Below are 15321 nucleotides of genomic sequence, written 5' to 3'. Positions count from 1 at the left end.
GATGCATATCAATTGTCCATTGTGTGACCTGTCCTGTTGTAGGTGTTAAGCGACGTGGGCGTCACGTCATTAAAATACAGTGCAACCACATACCAAATCAGCATTGTAACACTGAGTACTTGAAAACATTAGTTACTAGTTACTTTGTAGATTTTGACAATTACAAAACATACATAGATATATATATATTTATTGTTTATTTTTATAAAGCTCGGGTCCTCACGGGTCCATACAGGTCTATCCATTTCAAATGGATCCGACCAAGCCCTGTGGAAATTGGAACCGATCCGACCCTGCCCGACGGACAAGTTAATATTTTTGGACCCGAAAATGTTCGGTTCTCGGTTCGGGTCCGGGTGGACCCATGCTACCCTCTACACTACAGTAGTGTGGTGGTGTCTACCTATAGACACACACTACAGTAGTGTGGTGGTGTCTACCTATAGAAACACACTACAGTAGTGTGGTTGGTGGTGTTTACCTATAGAAACACACTACAGTAGTGTGGTGGTGTTTACCTATAGAAACACACTACAGTAGTGTGGTGGTGTTTACCTATATAAACACACTACAGTAGTGTGGTGGTGTCTACCTATAGAAACACACTACAATAGTGGGGTGGTGTTTACCTATAGAAACACACTACAGTAGTGTGGTGGTGTTTACCTATAGAAACACACTACAGTAGTGTGGTGGTGTCTACCTATAGAAACACACTACAGTAGTGTGGTTGGTGGTGTTTACCTATAGAAACACACTACAGTAGTGTGGTGGTGTTTACCTATAGAAACACACTACAGTAGTGTGGTGGTGTTTACCTATAGAAACACACTACAGTAGTGTGGTGGTGTCTACCTATAGAAACACACTACAGTAGTGTGGTTGGTGGTGTTTAGCTATAGAAACACACTACAGTAGTGTGGTGGTGTTTACCTATAGAAACACACTACAATAGTGGGGTGGTGTCTACCTATAGACACACACTACAGTAGTGTGGTGGTGTCTACCTATAGAAACACACTACAGTAGTGTGGTTGGTGGTGTTTACCTATAGAAACACACTACAGTAGTGTGGTGGTGTTTACCTATAGAAACACACTACAGTAGTGTGGTGGTGTTTACCTATAGAAACACACTACAGTAGTGTGGTGGTGTCTACCTATAGAAACACACTACAGTAGTGTGGTTGGTGGTGTTTACCTATAGAAACACACTACAGTAGTGTGGTGGTGTTTACCTATAGAAACACACTACAGTAGTGTGGTGGTGTTTACCTATAGAAACACACTACAGTAGTGTGGTGGTGTCTACCTATAGAAACACACTACAGTAGTGTGGTTGGTGGTGTTTACCTATAGAAACACACTACAGTAGTGTGGTGGTGTTTACCTATAGAAACACACTACAATAGTGGGGTGGTGTCTACCTATAGACACACACTACAGTAGTGTGGTGGTGTCTACCTATAGAAACACACTACAGTAGTGTGGTTGGTGGTGTTTACCTATAGAAACACACTACAGTAGTGTGGTGGTGTTTACCTATAGAAACACACTACAATAGTGGGGTGGTGTTTACCTATATAAACACACTACAGTAGTGTGGTTGGTGGTGTTTACCTATAGAAACACACTACAGTAGTGTGGTGGTGTTTACCTATAGAAACACACTACAGTAGTGTGGTGGTGTTTACCTATAGAAACACTACAGTAGTGTGGTGGTGGTGTGTACCTATAGAAACACACTACAGTAGTGTGGTGGTGGTGGTGTGTACCTATAGAAACACACTACAGTAGTGTGGTGGTGTTTACCTATAGAAACACACTACAGTAGTGTGGTGGTGGTGTTTACCTGGCAAACACATTGTCCTCTTGCTGTGTTTTGGTGTTTTTACACTGTTTGTTTTGGTAAAACGAAAACATCCCGTCTCGTCTATAGTAGTAGGCCACCTTTTTTTTCTCTCTACACCAACGCAACGCCACGCCACGCCACGCCACGCCACGCCACGCCACGCCACGTCACGCCACGCCACGCCACGCCACGCCACGCCACGCCACGCCACGCCACGCCACGCCACGCCACGCCACGCCACACCACACTACACCACACCACACCTGCTCAACCTGAGATCATAAATCACATCATGTGAAAGAGCAGACTGTCAGCTGCATCCATCAGCTCTCTGTGCACCACATTCGGATGCTATCAATGCACTGAATGGGAGATTATCACCTTTTATCAGACCATTCATTGGGTGTTTTCAGGACATACTGACCTACCCGCTATTTATCAGACCATTCATTGGGTGTTGGCATGACGGAGGCACCGAGCGAGCTAAAGCGAGCGAGTTGCCGTTCGCGACGTTCACTTGAGCCTACCCAGCACCGTTCGAGTTATGTACTGATAGGCACAGAATAATAAATCATGTTGTGGGGACTGCTCTGCCTCCGGTAGGCCAGTAGTATCTCCTGATTACACCCAATGAATGGTCTGATAAATCGCGGGTAGGTCAGAATGTCACCTACTCGCCCATTAAATGGTCTGATAAAACGTGATAATCTCCCATTCAATGCATTGATAGCGTTGGAAGCCGGTGCTCTGTGAGAAGAGGAAACATCTCCTCTTCCTCCTCATGCAGAGGTCTGATAACCTTCATCAGCCTCAGCTTTAGGATCCATTCTCTCAGCTTATCATGGCTGACAGAGTTCCATTTGGGGGAGGGGGGGTACGTTTTCCCCAGTATAGCCCAGTATACTTCCTACTGCGACAAATTGTGGATATACTAGATCTACAAGCCCACAATGGGACGAGTTGTTGGCTTGTACTTGTAGGCTTGCACAGCTATTTTCACTATTTTAAAATGTGTGATAAGTATCACACATTTTCACAATCCTTTGCTGTGCGACGGATTGTGATCTTGTAGATCGGCTATTTTTACTACATTTACAAACCATTCCACAGTGAAATAGACCCTCTGCCCACCCATACAAATCATTCCACAGTGAAATAGACCCTCTGCCCACCCTAAAGGTCATTACACACCGGCGAATATACGCAAAATTTGGACTCGTTCCGAATAATTAAAAGACACTTTTTCGCTTCGCTTTTTCGCTCCATGGAAGCTTGCATTGACTTTATAAGGTTTTTTAAAAAAAAAAATATTCGCATGAAAAAATCGCCCCCGGTGTGTAAGGAGCTATACAAACCATTCCACAGTAAAATAGACCCTCTGCCCACCCATACAAACCATTCCACAGTAAAATAGACCCTCTGCCCACCCATACAAACCATTACACACACACATTGCAGGTGAAAACCTCTCAGAAAACATTGTGAAGCTTTTATGCTTTTGTTTTTTTTGTACTTCTCACCACATGAACCCTAGAGTCCCTTTAATATGACCGTGTTATAATGCTTCCTATAAATACACATCGGGGTTTCCTGTAGGAAAGCCCAGTGGGGAGGCCAGGGGCAGAGGCCTGTGCAAATGTTTTAATGCAGTGGTTTTCAACCAGTGGTCCTTGAGGGGGCACCAGGGGGTACCAGGGGGTCCCCAGTGAAATTAGTTAACATAGCGTCATAATCATTTTAACCACTTAGCTTTGGCTATTCAAAAATAGCAGATATACAAACTCATAGCGCCGCACCAAGTGCCGCGCTATGAGCTTGTAGATCTGCTATTTTTGAAAAATCTTGAAAATGTGTGCATATGTTTGAATATATATATATTTTTAAAGCGAACATTTTTAACTCAAATCTCTGCTTCTGGGGGTCCCTGGCACAAAACATTTTCAGATGGGTGTCCGCGGCGAAATACATATCAATTTAGGGGTCCTTGGCATGAAAAAGGTTGAAAACCACTGTTTTAATGCATTAATTAATTCATTCTTATTTTTTCCCTCAAAATATTAACGAGTTGGTGTGATGATGGAAAACACAACTACATTATGCTATCGTTATTCACATCTATTCAACATTGTGTTTGGCATCAGAACCAGTTTAACTACTTTAACCCTGTACATTGGCTATTTGAAAATAGCAGATCTACAAGCTCACAACGCATCACACTGCGAAACGTTGTGAGCTTGTAGATCAGCTATTTAAAAAAAAAAAAATGTAAGTCTTGAAATGAATGTAACACAAAAAACTAATCTTTTATGGGGGTCAGTTGGCACCAAATATTTTCTGATGGGGGTCCGTGGCCAAATACATATTCATTTGGGGGTCCTTAACATGAAAAAGTTTGAGAACCACTGATAAATGGACTCCATCTACTGTAACCTATACTATATTTGGTTATTTTATATTTGTGTAGCAACAGTGAAAACGTATTCTTCAAAAACAAGCAACAGCATATTACAGACCAACTGTGCTCTTATTTTAAATTCCACCGTCCAGAAGTCAAACACTTTCCCATAACTTGACAAAGCGCTCTTATTTTGTTTTGAAGTCCAGTAGTCCACTGACCGGAAGTCAAACACTGATTTTCCTATTTTGCCAATACTACTCTTAACTCTTTCAGTGCCAAGAGTATTTTCATAAAGTACTCCCAAACTGCCAGGAATTTGCGTTTTTTTAAATTTTTAAATTTTGTAATTTTTCATTCAAATAAATGATCTGATTGGGGTTTTAAACCCATAATACAGTTCTACCAGTAGAGAGCAACAAATCGACACATTGATGATCTCGCTGGCTCACTCGCCCCCTCCCAAACAGGCTCACGTCATATCCGGTCAGAACCGGATGTTGACATTTTTGACAATCGTTGATCGCGCTAAATTACGATGTAATACACGACTACGATGACTGATCGTCACCCAGACCAAAGAGAGTAGACGTGGACCTCTCCGTTTGTTTTTTATAACGTGTGAAAAACCGTGACTTTCCCTATTCTGGCCGAAAATCAACGGAGAAAAACAACGTGACCCGGAAATGAATTTTTTTTTTTCACATCCATTTCCGGGTGAGTCTGATGTAGTCAGGAAGCGAAAGTGATCATGAAAAATACACAGAATAGCGCGACCACAGTCAAAAGTAAAAACTCGGGATTTCTCGTGCTGGCACTGAGGGTACTCGGGAAAAACTCGGGATATGTCGGGGCGTGGCACTGAGAGAGTTAATAAAGGGATATTTCACTTTAAAAATAACTTTGGGTCATTTTATCGTCTACTCAGGCTTTTGTGACCAGCCTAGACCGTTTTTTAAATGACCCAAAGTTTTTTTGAAAGTGAAATATCCCTTTAATTTGAAGTCCATTGACAGGAAGTAAAAGGTTTACCCTCGTCTGACTTGACGAAGGCTTTGCCCCGCCGAGGCTAAAGCGGCCTGCCGGAAACCCTGATCATATCACCCAGATCTCTGTTTGTGCTTCACTCTGTAAAACCACATTTTAGCCTGCTTTTTTAACTCTTAAACTGCCAGGGTTTTTCAAAAATAGTACTCACAGACTGCCAGCATGTTTACAGCCTAGACATAGGAAAATTTGTATTTTTTTGTCCGTTTATTTTTTAACATTGAAGTGAATGGAGCAGCAACTTTTTGGAAAATGTTATCCCCTGGTTCTTTGTGACGAACGGAAAAACGGAATAATTTTAGAAATTTAATTAAATTTTTTATTTAATTTTTTTGCCAAAAACGTTTTTAAACGTTTTTGGCAGGCAATGCGCTGATTACATTGTTGCAGTATGCTACTAGTAATATATTGATACACATCTCTGTGCTGAAATTCACCTGCTATTTTAGTCTGAGTATTTGAGATAATTGTGATGTGTTATGATGACATTTAAAGGACAGCAGATGTGTGTGAAAGTTAAGATGGCTGTGTGTGTGTGTGTGTGTGTGTGTGTGTGTGTGTGTGTGTGTGTGTGTGTGTGTGTGTGTGTGTGTGTGTGTGTGTGTGTGTGTGTGTGTGTGTGCGTGCGTGCGTGCGTGCGTGCGTGCGTGCGTGCGTGCGTGCGTGCGTGCGTGCGTGCGTGCGTGCGTGCGTGCGTGTGACCAGCCACTGCAGTGCCAGTCATTATGTTAGAGTTGTCATGCTAGTCCAGAGCGCTGGCTTCCTTTTAGAGAATCTGTAGAACCTCTTCCTCTGCATTGCTGCTGAATATGGAATGGTTTTCTTCTGCCTTGCTCTGCATCTTGTTCATCGTTAGAGACAGTTGGCATTGTGGGTGTTTGTATTTGACGCTGTGTATTTGTGGAAACTAGTCGATCCATACCATGCCCGCCATTTCCGCCCACCGTCCATCCGTGCTATGGGACTGCAACCCACGACTACGATCCCATTGCCTGGGAGGACCGACAACAACTCGAGAAACAACAACTCGCTAATAAACAGCTTTAGGGGAAATGCAAACTTGTCTTTGTCACTGTCATCATGTTATGCCAATGGTCAATGCCCGTGTGCAAGTTCAGATCAATTGGTCAACCCACAGAGGAGAAAAATGTTGATCGGACAGAATGACGGACAGAATGTTATTAAAACCATAGGATTATTAGTAGGATAGCAGGATTCATAGTAGGATTATACTGTAGCAGGATAGTGGGATATCTCTTTGAAAATAATAGCACACACATAGTAGTATAGCTAGTAGCATGGCTGTGGTGTAGCTGCTAGCTATACGGTAGCACTGTGCTCCTCCAGCATGTCAGCGAGACCAGGGTCTAATGTATGCAACGTAATGCAGCACACCTGGGGGGGAGGGGCTCTCCTCCTGGGGGGGAGGGGCTCTCCTCCCGGGGGGGAGGGGCTCTGGCTACACATACATCTCTCCTCTCCTCCGCTCTGCTCGGTCTGGCACTGACGGGGTTAAGTCCGATACAGCACTTTATACTGCGGAGGATGGATGTTTCACTGGGAGCCGAGGAACTGCAGAGCCTGCACTTCTATACGCTCTGGACTGGAGGAAGAAGAAGAGCCATGTGAGCTTAGCCGTTAGCGTAGCGTTTGTCTTAATGGCTTGAATGTGTAGTTAGATGTGTGTACATGTAGAGAGGGACAACACCACAGCGTGAAGACATGAACCCAGAAGGATGCCGTGCGTGTGGCACCGTGTGTGTGTATGTGTGGGTGTATGTGTGTGTGTGTGTGTGTGACGCGGTGCGCTGCCGGGTTGTGTGTGTTTTCTGACGATCGGGATGAACTGCTGTAAGTATCCTCCTAATCCTAAGAATATAATAATACCTATAATATACTATTATAATATAATACTACCAAGTATGTTCATGTCAGACAGGGACCCACCGTTTGAAAAGACCTGGTGCCAGCACAGGGACCAGATGGGACCCCCATAAGGGATGTGGTGCCAGGGGGACCCCCATAAGAGATGTAGTGCCATGGGGACCCCCATAAGACATTTAGTGCCAGGGCAGGGGGACCCCCATAAGAGATGTAGTGCCAGGGGGACCCCCATAAGACATGTAGTGCCAGGGGGACCCCCATAAGACATGTAGTGCCAGGGGGACCTCCATAAGACATGTAGTGCCAGGGGGACTTCCATAAGACATGTAGTGCCAGGGGGACCTCCATAAGACATGTAGTGCCAGGGGGACCCCCGTAAGAGAATATTCTGTTTTTAGGAGTACAGAATTGTCCAGCCGTCTATAGCAGTGGTTCACAATCTTTTTAGCTCAAGACCCAAAACTAGTGAAAATAGCTGATCTACAAGCTGACAACCGCGACACGTTGTGAGCTCTTGTAGATCTGCTATTTACACTACTTTAAAAAAAAGAAAGTAGTCTTCGATTTTCATTTGAATATTTTTTTTGACATTTCTGAACATTTTTGATTAATTTTTTGTTTATGAAAATCTTTTGAAATAATTCTCAAGGAACCCTGGGGGGTCCCCAGACCCCACTTTGAGAACCACTGGCCTAGAGACCATTCATGTAGAACTGCTGCTATTGTGAGGTCATTCTGCATCTCCCTCTTTCTCTCATATCAGTGGTTCTCATGTCAAGCCCAGAAGAGAAGATTTGTCAACATTTTTCAAAAAAATAGCAGATGTACAAGTTTGATGTGACGCTCTTGTAAGCCTATAGAAAATAAAATAGGGCTTAAGACGTGTGTAACTTCTTCCTCGTTTTGCTGGGGACCCGCTGCAGCCCGTCAAGGACCCCTGGGGTCCCCAGACCCCACTTTGAGAACCAGTGTCTTACATGCCAAATCAAATGTGCAGTCATTGTAGTAACCTAACCATTATGAGTACATACTGTGTAGTGACCTAACCATTATGAGTACATACTATGTAGTGACCTAACCTATATGAGTACATACTATGTAGTGACCTAACCTATATGAGTACATACTATGTAGTGACCATTATGAGTACATACTATGTAGTGACCTAACCTATATGAGTACATACTACTATGTAGTGACCTAACCATTATGAGTACATACTGTGTAGTGACCTAACCATTATGAGTACATACTGTGTAGTGACCTAACCATTATGAGTACATACTGTGTAGTGACCTAACCATTATGAGTACTGTGTAGTGACCTAACCATTATGAGTACTGTGTAGTGACCTAACCATTATGAGTACATACTGTGTAGTGACCTAACCTTTATGAGTACATACTGTGTAGTGACATAACCATTATGAGTACATAATGTGTAGTGACATAACCATTATGAGTACATACTGTGTAGTGACCTAACCATTATGAGTACATACTGTGTAGTGACCTAACCATTATGACTATGTAGTGACCTAACCTATATGAGTACATACTGTGTAGTGACCTAACCATTATGACTATGTAGTGACCTAAGCTATATGAGTACATACTATGTAGTGACCATTATGTGTACATACTGTTTAGTGACCTAACCATTATGATGAGTACATACTGTGTAGTGACATAACCATTATGAGTACATACTGTGTAGTGACATAACCATTATGAGTACTGTGTAGTGACCTAACCATTATGAGTACATACTGTGTACTGACCTAACCATTATGAGTACATACTGTGTAGTGACCTAACCTATATGAGTACATACTATGTAGTGACCATTATGAGTACATACTGTGTAGTGACCTAACCTTTATGAGTACATACTGTGTAGTGACATAACCATTATGAGTACATACTGTGTAGTGACCTAACCATTATGAGTACATACTGTGTAGTGACCTAACCATTATGAGTACATACTGTGTAGTGACCTAACCATTATGAGTACATACTGTGTAGTGACCTAACCATTATGACTATGTAGTGACCTAACCTATATGAGTACATACTGAGTAGTGACCTAACCATTATGAGTACATACTGTGTAGTGACCTAACCATTATGAGTACATACTCTGTAGTGACTTAACCATTATGACTATGTAGTGACCTAACCTATATGAGTACATACTGTGTAGTGACCTAACCTGAGTACATACTATGTAGTGACCTAACCTATATGAGTACATACTATGTAGTGACCATTATGAGTACATACTATGTAGTGACCTAACCTATATGAGTACATACTGTGTAGTGACCTAACCTGCGTAGTGCGTACATACTATGTAGTGACCTAACCATTATGAGTACATACTATGTGTGTGTGTGTGTGTGTGTGTGTGGACCAGGTGAGGTGGATCAGTTATTAGGGGGGTTGTGTTTATTATAAGGAGCCTAACGGCAGAGGGGATGAAACCTGCTTCCAGGCTGAAGGGCAGAGCGCTGCACCCCACAGAGCTTAGACCCCAAGGTTGTTACCCTCCACAGTGAGAGCCCATCGTACCAAGGTGGTTACCCTCCACAGTTAGAGCCCCCCGTACCAAGGTGGTTACCACCACCCTCTCCAACACCTCATACCATGTCACTAAGCATTGTGAGTTTGTTGATCTGCAATTTTTGATCTGCAAGCGTCTGTTGCCGAAAATCTGCTGTTGAATGGGCGGTGATACACTGTTAAATCTGTTGTTGAATGGGCGGTGGGTACACTGTTAAATCTGCTGTAGAATGGGTGGTGGTACACTGTTAATTCTGCTGTAGAATGGGTGGTGGGTACACTGTTAAATCTGCTGTTGAATAGGCGGTGGGTACACTGTTAAATCTGCTGTTGAATGGGCGGTGGCACACTGTTAATTCCGCTGTTGAATGGGTGGTGGGTACACTGTTAAATCTACTGTTGAATGGGCGGTGGGTACACTGTTAAATCTGCTGTTGAATGGGTGGTGGCTACACTGTTAAATCTACTGTTGAATGGGCGGTGGGTACACTGTTAAATCTGCTGTTGAATGGTCAGTGGGTACACTGTTAAATCGGCTGTTGAATGGGTGGTGGGTACACTGTCACGTCCGGTCGCAATTTGTAGGGAAGCGTTGGATAGCAGTAGCTTGTTGTTGAAAAAGACATCAAGCCGGATAGGATATTGTTAGCACCATAGTACCGTAGTACCATATTGTACATACATACATACATACATACATACATACATACATACATACATACATACATACATACATACATACATACATACATACATACATACATACATACATACATACATACATACATACATAGTACCATAGTAGCCATAGATACATACATACATAGTACCATAGTAGCCATACATACATACATACATACATACATACATACATACATACATACATACATACATACATACATACATACATACATACATACATACATACATACATACATACTGTACATACATACATACATACATAGTACCATAGTAGCCATAGATACATACATACATAGTACCATAGTAGCCATAGATACATACATTACATACATACATACATACATACATACATACATACATACATACATACATACATACATACATACATACATACATACATAGTGCCATAGTAGCCATAGATACATACATAGTACCATAGTAGCCATAGATACATACATACATACATACATACATACATACATACATACATACATACATACATACATACATACATACATACATACATACATACATAGTAGCCATAGATACATACATACATACATACATACATACATACATACATACATACATACATACATACATACATACATACATACATACATACATACATACATACATACATACATACATACATAGCACCATAGTAGCTGTCTGTCGGTGTCAGCTCTCAGGTTCATTCAGCAACCTTTTTTTCACACCTTCCAACCGACTGACCTGCCGACTTCATCCGACTGCCAGTCTGTAGTAATCTGTAGTAATCAGTAGTAGTCTGTAGTAGTCTGTAGTAGTCTGTTGTAGTTTTTAGTTATCTGTAGTAGTCTGTAGTTATCTGTAGTAGTCTGTAGTTATCTGTAGTAGTCTGTAGTTATCTGTAGTAGTCTGTAGTTATCTGTAGTAGTCTGTAGTTATCTGTAGTAGTCTGTAGTTATCTGTAGTAGTCTGTAGTTATCTGTAGTAGTCTGTAGTTATCTGTAGTAGTCTGTAGTTATCTGTAGTAGTCTGTAGTAGTCTGTTGTAGTTTTTAGTTATCTGTAGTAGTCTGTAGTTATCTGTAGTAGTCTGTAGTTATCTGTAGTAGTCTGTAGTTATCTGTAGTAGTCTGTAGTAGTCTGTTGTAGTTTTTAGTTATCTGTAGTAGTCTGTAGTTATCTGTAGTAGTCTGTAGTAGTTTGTTGTAGTCTGTAGTAATCTGTAGTAATCTGTTTGGTGGAGAGCTACCTTTACAGGGGGATCCCAAGGCGTTCCCAGGCCAGTACCCGATACCCCCCCCCCCCCCTCCCATCTGCTCCTTGGTCTGTCCTGTGGGCTCCTCCCTGCTGGGTGTCCCTGCACCTCCCCGAGGAGGTGGTCCAGCAGGGAGGAGGCCACATGCCAGACCACCTCCCAGAGGAGGCGCCCACAGACAGATTAAACATTTTTTGACCCATATTTTGTCAGAAAGTGCAAAGAATTTCAAGCAATTTTGAAAAGCTTACATTGGATTAAATGTCTATTTCACTTATTACCAAACAAACAAATACATGAATAAATACTCCTGTCTCCAAAGTCATGGATCACATCAGTATTGTGAAGTTCCTCTTGTGTTTTTTACACTGATCAAGAAATACCTGCAAACCTTTATGACAACTGATGCTTGGACAGTAGAATGGTCACGTTTCAGGCCTCATCCTAGAAAACATGACTTATAGAAATGAATGATGGCTAATAACTGTATTCAGCTCAGCTCAGCTAGCTCCTCATGCATTGAAGGAGGCATGAGCTCAGTTCTGGGCTCTCCCTGGGTTGGCAAATGGAGCGCCCAGGATTACATAGGCAATTGACACTGGATGAAAAAATGGGTTACAAAAATAGTGGGATAAAAATGTAGGTAAAAAATATATATGTATGTCTAAATGATTAGTGCGTCCTTAGAAACACAGTGTGTAAACACAGTGTGTAAATGATCAGTGCGTACTCAGAAACACAGTCAGACTCATGAGTTACATGGTGTTTTAGTAGATTCTTGGCATTTCAGCATCTCCACCATCCCCACTGCAGGCCTGAGGCTTCCACACAACACTATTAATGAGCTCTATTTATAGCTTCTCTGTTCCACAGCGGTCAGAATGGAATAAGATTGTGGTTGTGCCTCACCCCGATCCATGATACTATGATATTATACCATAATAATAATAATAACACATCACATTTATATAGCGCTTTTCTCTGTACTCAAAGTCGCTTTACAACAAAACAAAATAAACAACTTTATTAAACTAGTTAAAAGGCCAAAAACTATTTATTTATTGCAACTTTAAATTAGTAAAAGATGAAAAAAGCCTGTACATACATACATGTAGTCTTTAAATTAGTAAAAGATGAAAAAGGCCTGTACATACATACATGTAGTCTCATGTAGGCCTGTACATACATACATGTTGTCTCATGTAGTCCTGTACATACATACATGTTGTCTCATGTAGTCCTGAACATACATACATGTTGTCTCATGTAGTCCTGTACATACATACATGTTGTCTCATGTAGTCCTGAACATACATACATGTAGTCTCACGCTGACGTCAAATAAAAACCTTTTCTTTTGTTTGTTTGTTTTTCTCTTCATTGCCTCGCCTGCCACCTGCCCCAACTTCAAAGTCTTATTTTTGAAAATAACCACAGGCCCTGCAAGAGTGTGCCAAGAACACATCACATTGGATTAGACTGGAGCTGTGTGTGTGTGTGTGTGTGTGTGTGTGTGTGTGTGTGTGTGTGTGTGTGTGTGTGTGTGTGTGTGTGTGTGTGTGTGTGTGTGTGTGTGTGTGTGTGTGTGCGTGCGTGCGTGCGTGCGTGCGTGCGTGCGTGCGTGCGTGCGTGTGCGCGTGTGCACCATTCATTTCAGTAGTAAATGCTCTGCTGCAAAGGAGCAGTTTTTACAACACTGGTCACCACTGCCACCCGGAGTCTCCTTTTCCAGCCGTTCAGCCGTGGTTTCCAGCAAACGTGTTAATATTCAGAAGTGTCTTTGTGTTTAGTGTGAAAGGACAGAGGGAATTCCTTTGTGTGTGTGTCACCATCACCAGCCTCCATAAGCTGTTGCTGCTCAGCCAAGAGGTTCCGGAGACACTTGCGGTCAGCGGCCCCCCCTCCCCCACCATAGCAGACGTTAGCTAGCGCTTGGAACCCGGCCCACAGACGGGCCCCACAACCATAGGTTGGATCCTGGCTCTAAGACCGTAAACAACGCATGACTCATGAACACAAAGGCTTGGCTTCAATGAGGTTGACTTGCTTTGGCTGCTTGGCAACATTGGGCCATGAGATACCGTAAATACTGTAGTAGAATGTCTGGGCAATGAGATACCGTAAATACTGTAGTAGAATGTACCGTAAATACTGTAGTAGAATGTCTGGGTCATGAGATACCATAAATACTGTAGTAGAATGTCTGGGCAATGAGATACCGTAAATACTGTAGTAGAATGTCTGGGTCATGAGATACCGTAAATACTGTAGTAGAATGTCTGGGTCATGAGATACCGTAAATACTGTAGTAGAATGTCTGGGTCATGAGGTACCGTAAATACTGTAGTAGAATGTCTGGGTCATGAGATACCGTACATGCTGTAGTAGAATGTACCGTGCGTAAAACACTGTCCCTCTGTCCTGTTGTCGCTCCACCACTCCATTCTGTCCTTAATAAATAATAATATTAATGATACAAACAAGGTACTCAAAGCCGCTTTACAGAAACAGAATAAAAACTACTTTATTAGGGGTCAAAACTAAAGGGGATTATGATTAGGTAGGGAACGCCAGTCTGAAAAGGTGGGTTTTGAGTGTGGTTTTAAACGTGGGGGGGGGGGGCATTTCTGATGTGAGCTGTGAGTTCCATAGGTTGGTTTCTTTAGCCTGGTTGTTCAGGGCTTTGTAGGCAGTGATTAGTGTCTGTGTTTGACTGGGAGCCAGTGAAGGTCTAGAGGACTGGAGTGATGTGGTCTCTGGATGGGGTTCTGGTGAGGAGGACTGGGGTGATGTGGTCTCTGGATGAGGTTCTGGTGAGGAGGACTGGGGTGATGTGGTCTCTGGATGGGGTTCTGGTGAGGATGACTGGGGTGATGTGGTCTCTGGATGGGGTTCTGGTGAGGATGACTGGGGTGATGTGGTCTCTGGATGGGGTTCTGGTGAGGAGGCGGGCAGCAGAGTTTTGTACATACTGTAGTGTCTTGAGAACCTACAGTAAGGCTTCACAAAGTGGAGTTGTAAACCTCCACAAGGTGGACTTGTAAACCTTCACAAGGTGGACTTGTAAACCTCCACAAGGTGGACTTGTAAACCTCCACAAGGTGGACTTGTAAACCTTCACAAGGTGGACTTGTAAACCTCCACAAGGTGGACTTGTAAACCCACACGCAATGTTGGAATCCAGGTGCGACGGGTCCGGACGTGTGTGTGTGTGTGTGTGTGTGTGCGTGTGTGTGTGTGTTGGAACTGTTTATGAGCGGGTGTGTGTTCGCTGTGGGTCCACGACGTGGCGACAGGAAGCGCGCATGTGCGTGTCCGGCCGTGTGTGTGTTCGCTGTGCATCCACGACGCGGCGACGGGACGTGCGTATGTTGGAAGTGTTGCAGGTACCAAGTACAAAGTCACTTTCCATCCCTGATACGCGACGGGCCGCGGGAGAACCCCAGGTTTGCAAATACTTTGGCCTGCGCACTTCACCGGGTATGGACTAGTAATAATATAACGTGTTCTTCATGTCTGTGTGTTTCAGAGTGCAGCGATGGAGGAGACAGTCATATGGGAACAGCACACTGTAACACTACACAGGGTAGGTGTCTCACACACACACACACACACACACACGCACACGCACAC

General features: G+C 42.9%; 1 protein-coding gene across 4 annotated transcripts in view; it reads left to right on the top strand.

Annotated features, from left to right (window-relative positions):
- tjp1b (tight junction protein 1b) overlaps positions 1 to 15321 on the top strand; it is an 81299-nt gene that overhangs the window by 10099 nt on the left and 55879 nt on the right. For all 4 annotated transcript variants that reach the window (XM_080436675.1, XM_080436676.1, XM_080436673.1 and 1 more), the window contains exon 2: positions 15218 to 15274. In XM_080436675.1, coding sequence (XP_080292801.1) covers positions 15227 to 15274 — 48 coding nt within the window. In that variant the 5' untranslated portion in view covers positions 15218 to 15226. The remainder of the gene's footprint in view (positions 1 to 15217; positions 15275 to 15321) is intronic.

This window comes from Gymnoscopelus braueri (assembly GCF_963280865.1).
Source record: "Gymnoscopelus braueri genome assembly, chromosome: 9".
Taxonomy (NCBI): domain Eukaryota; kingdom Metazoa; phylum Chordata; class Actinopteri; order Myctophiformes; family Myctophidae; genus Gymnoscopelus; species Gymnoscopelus braueri.
The sequence above is the reverse complement of the archived record's forward strand: the minus strand, read 5'-3'. Positions and strand labels throughout refer to the sequence as shown.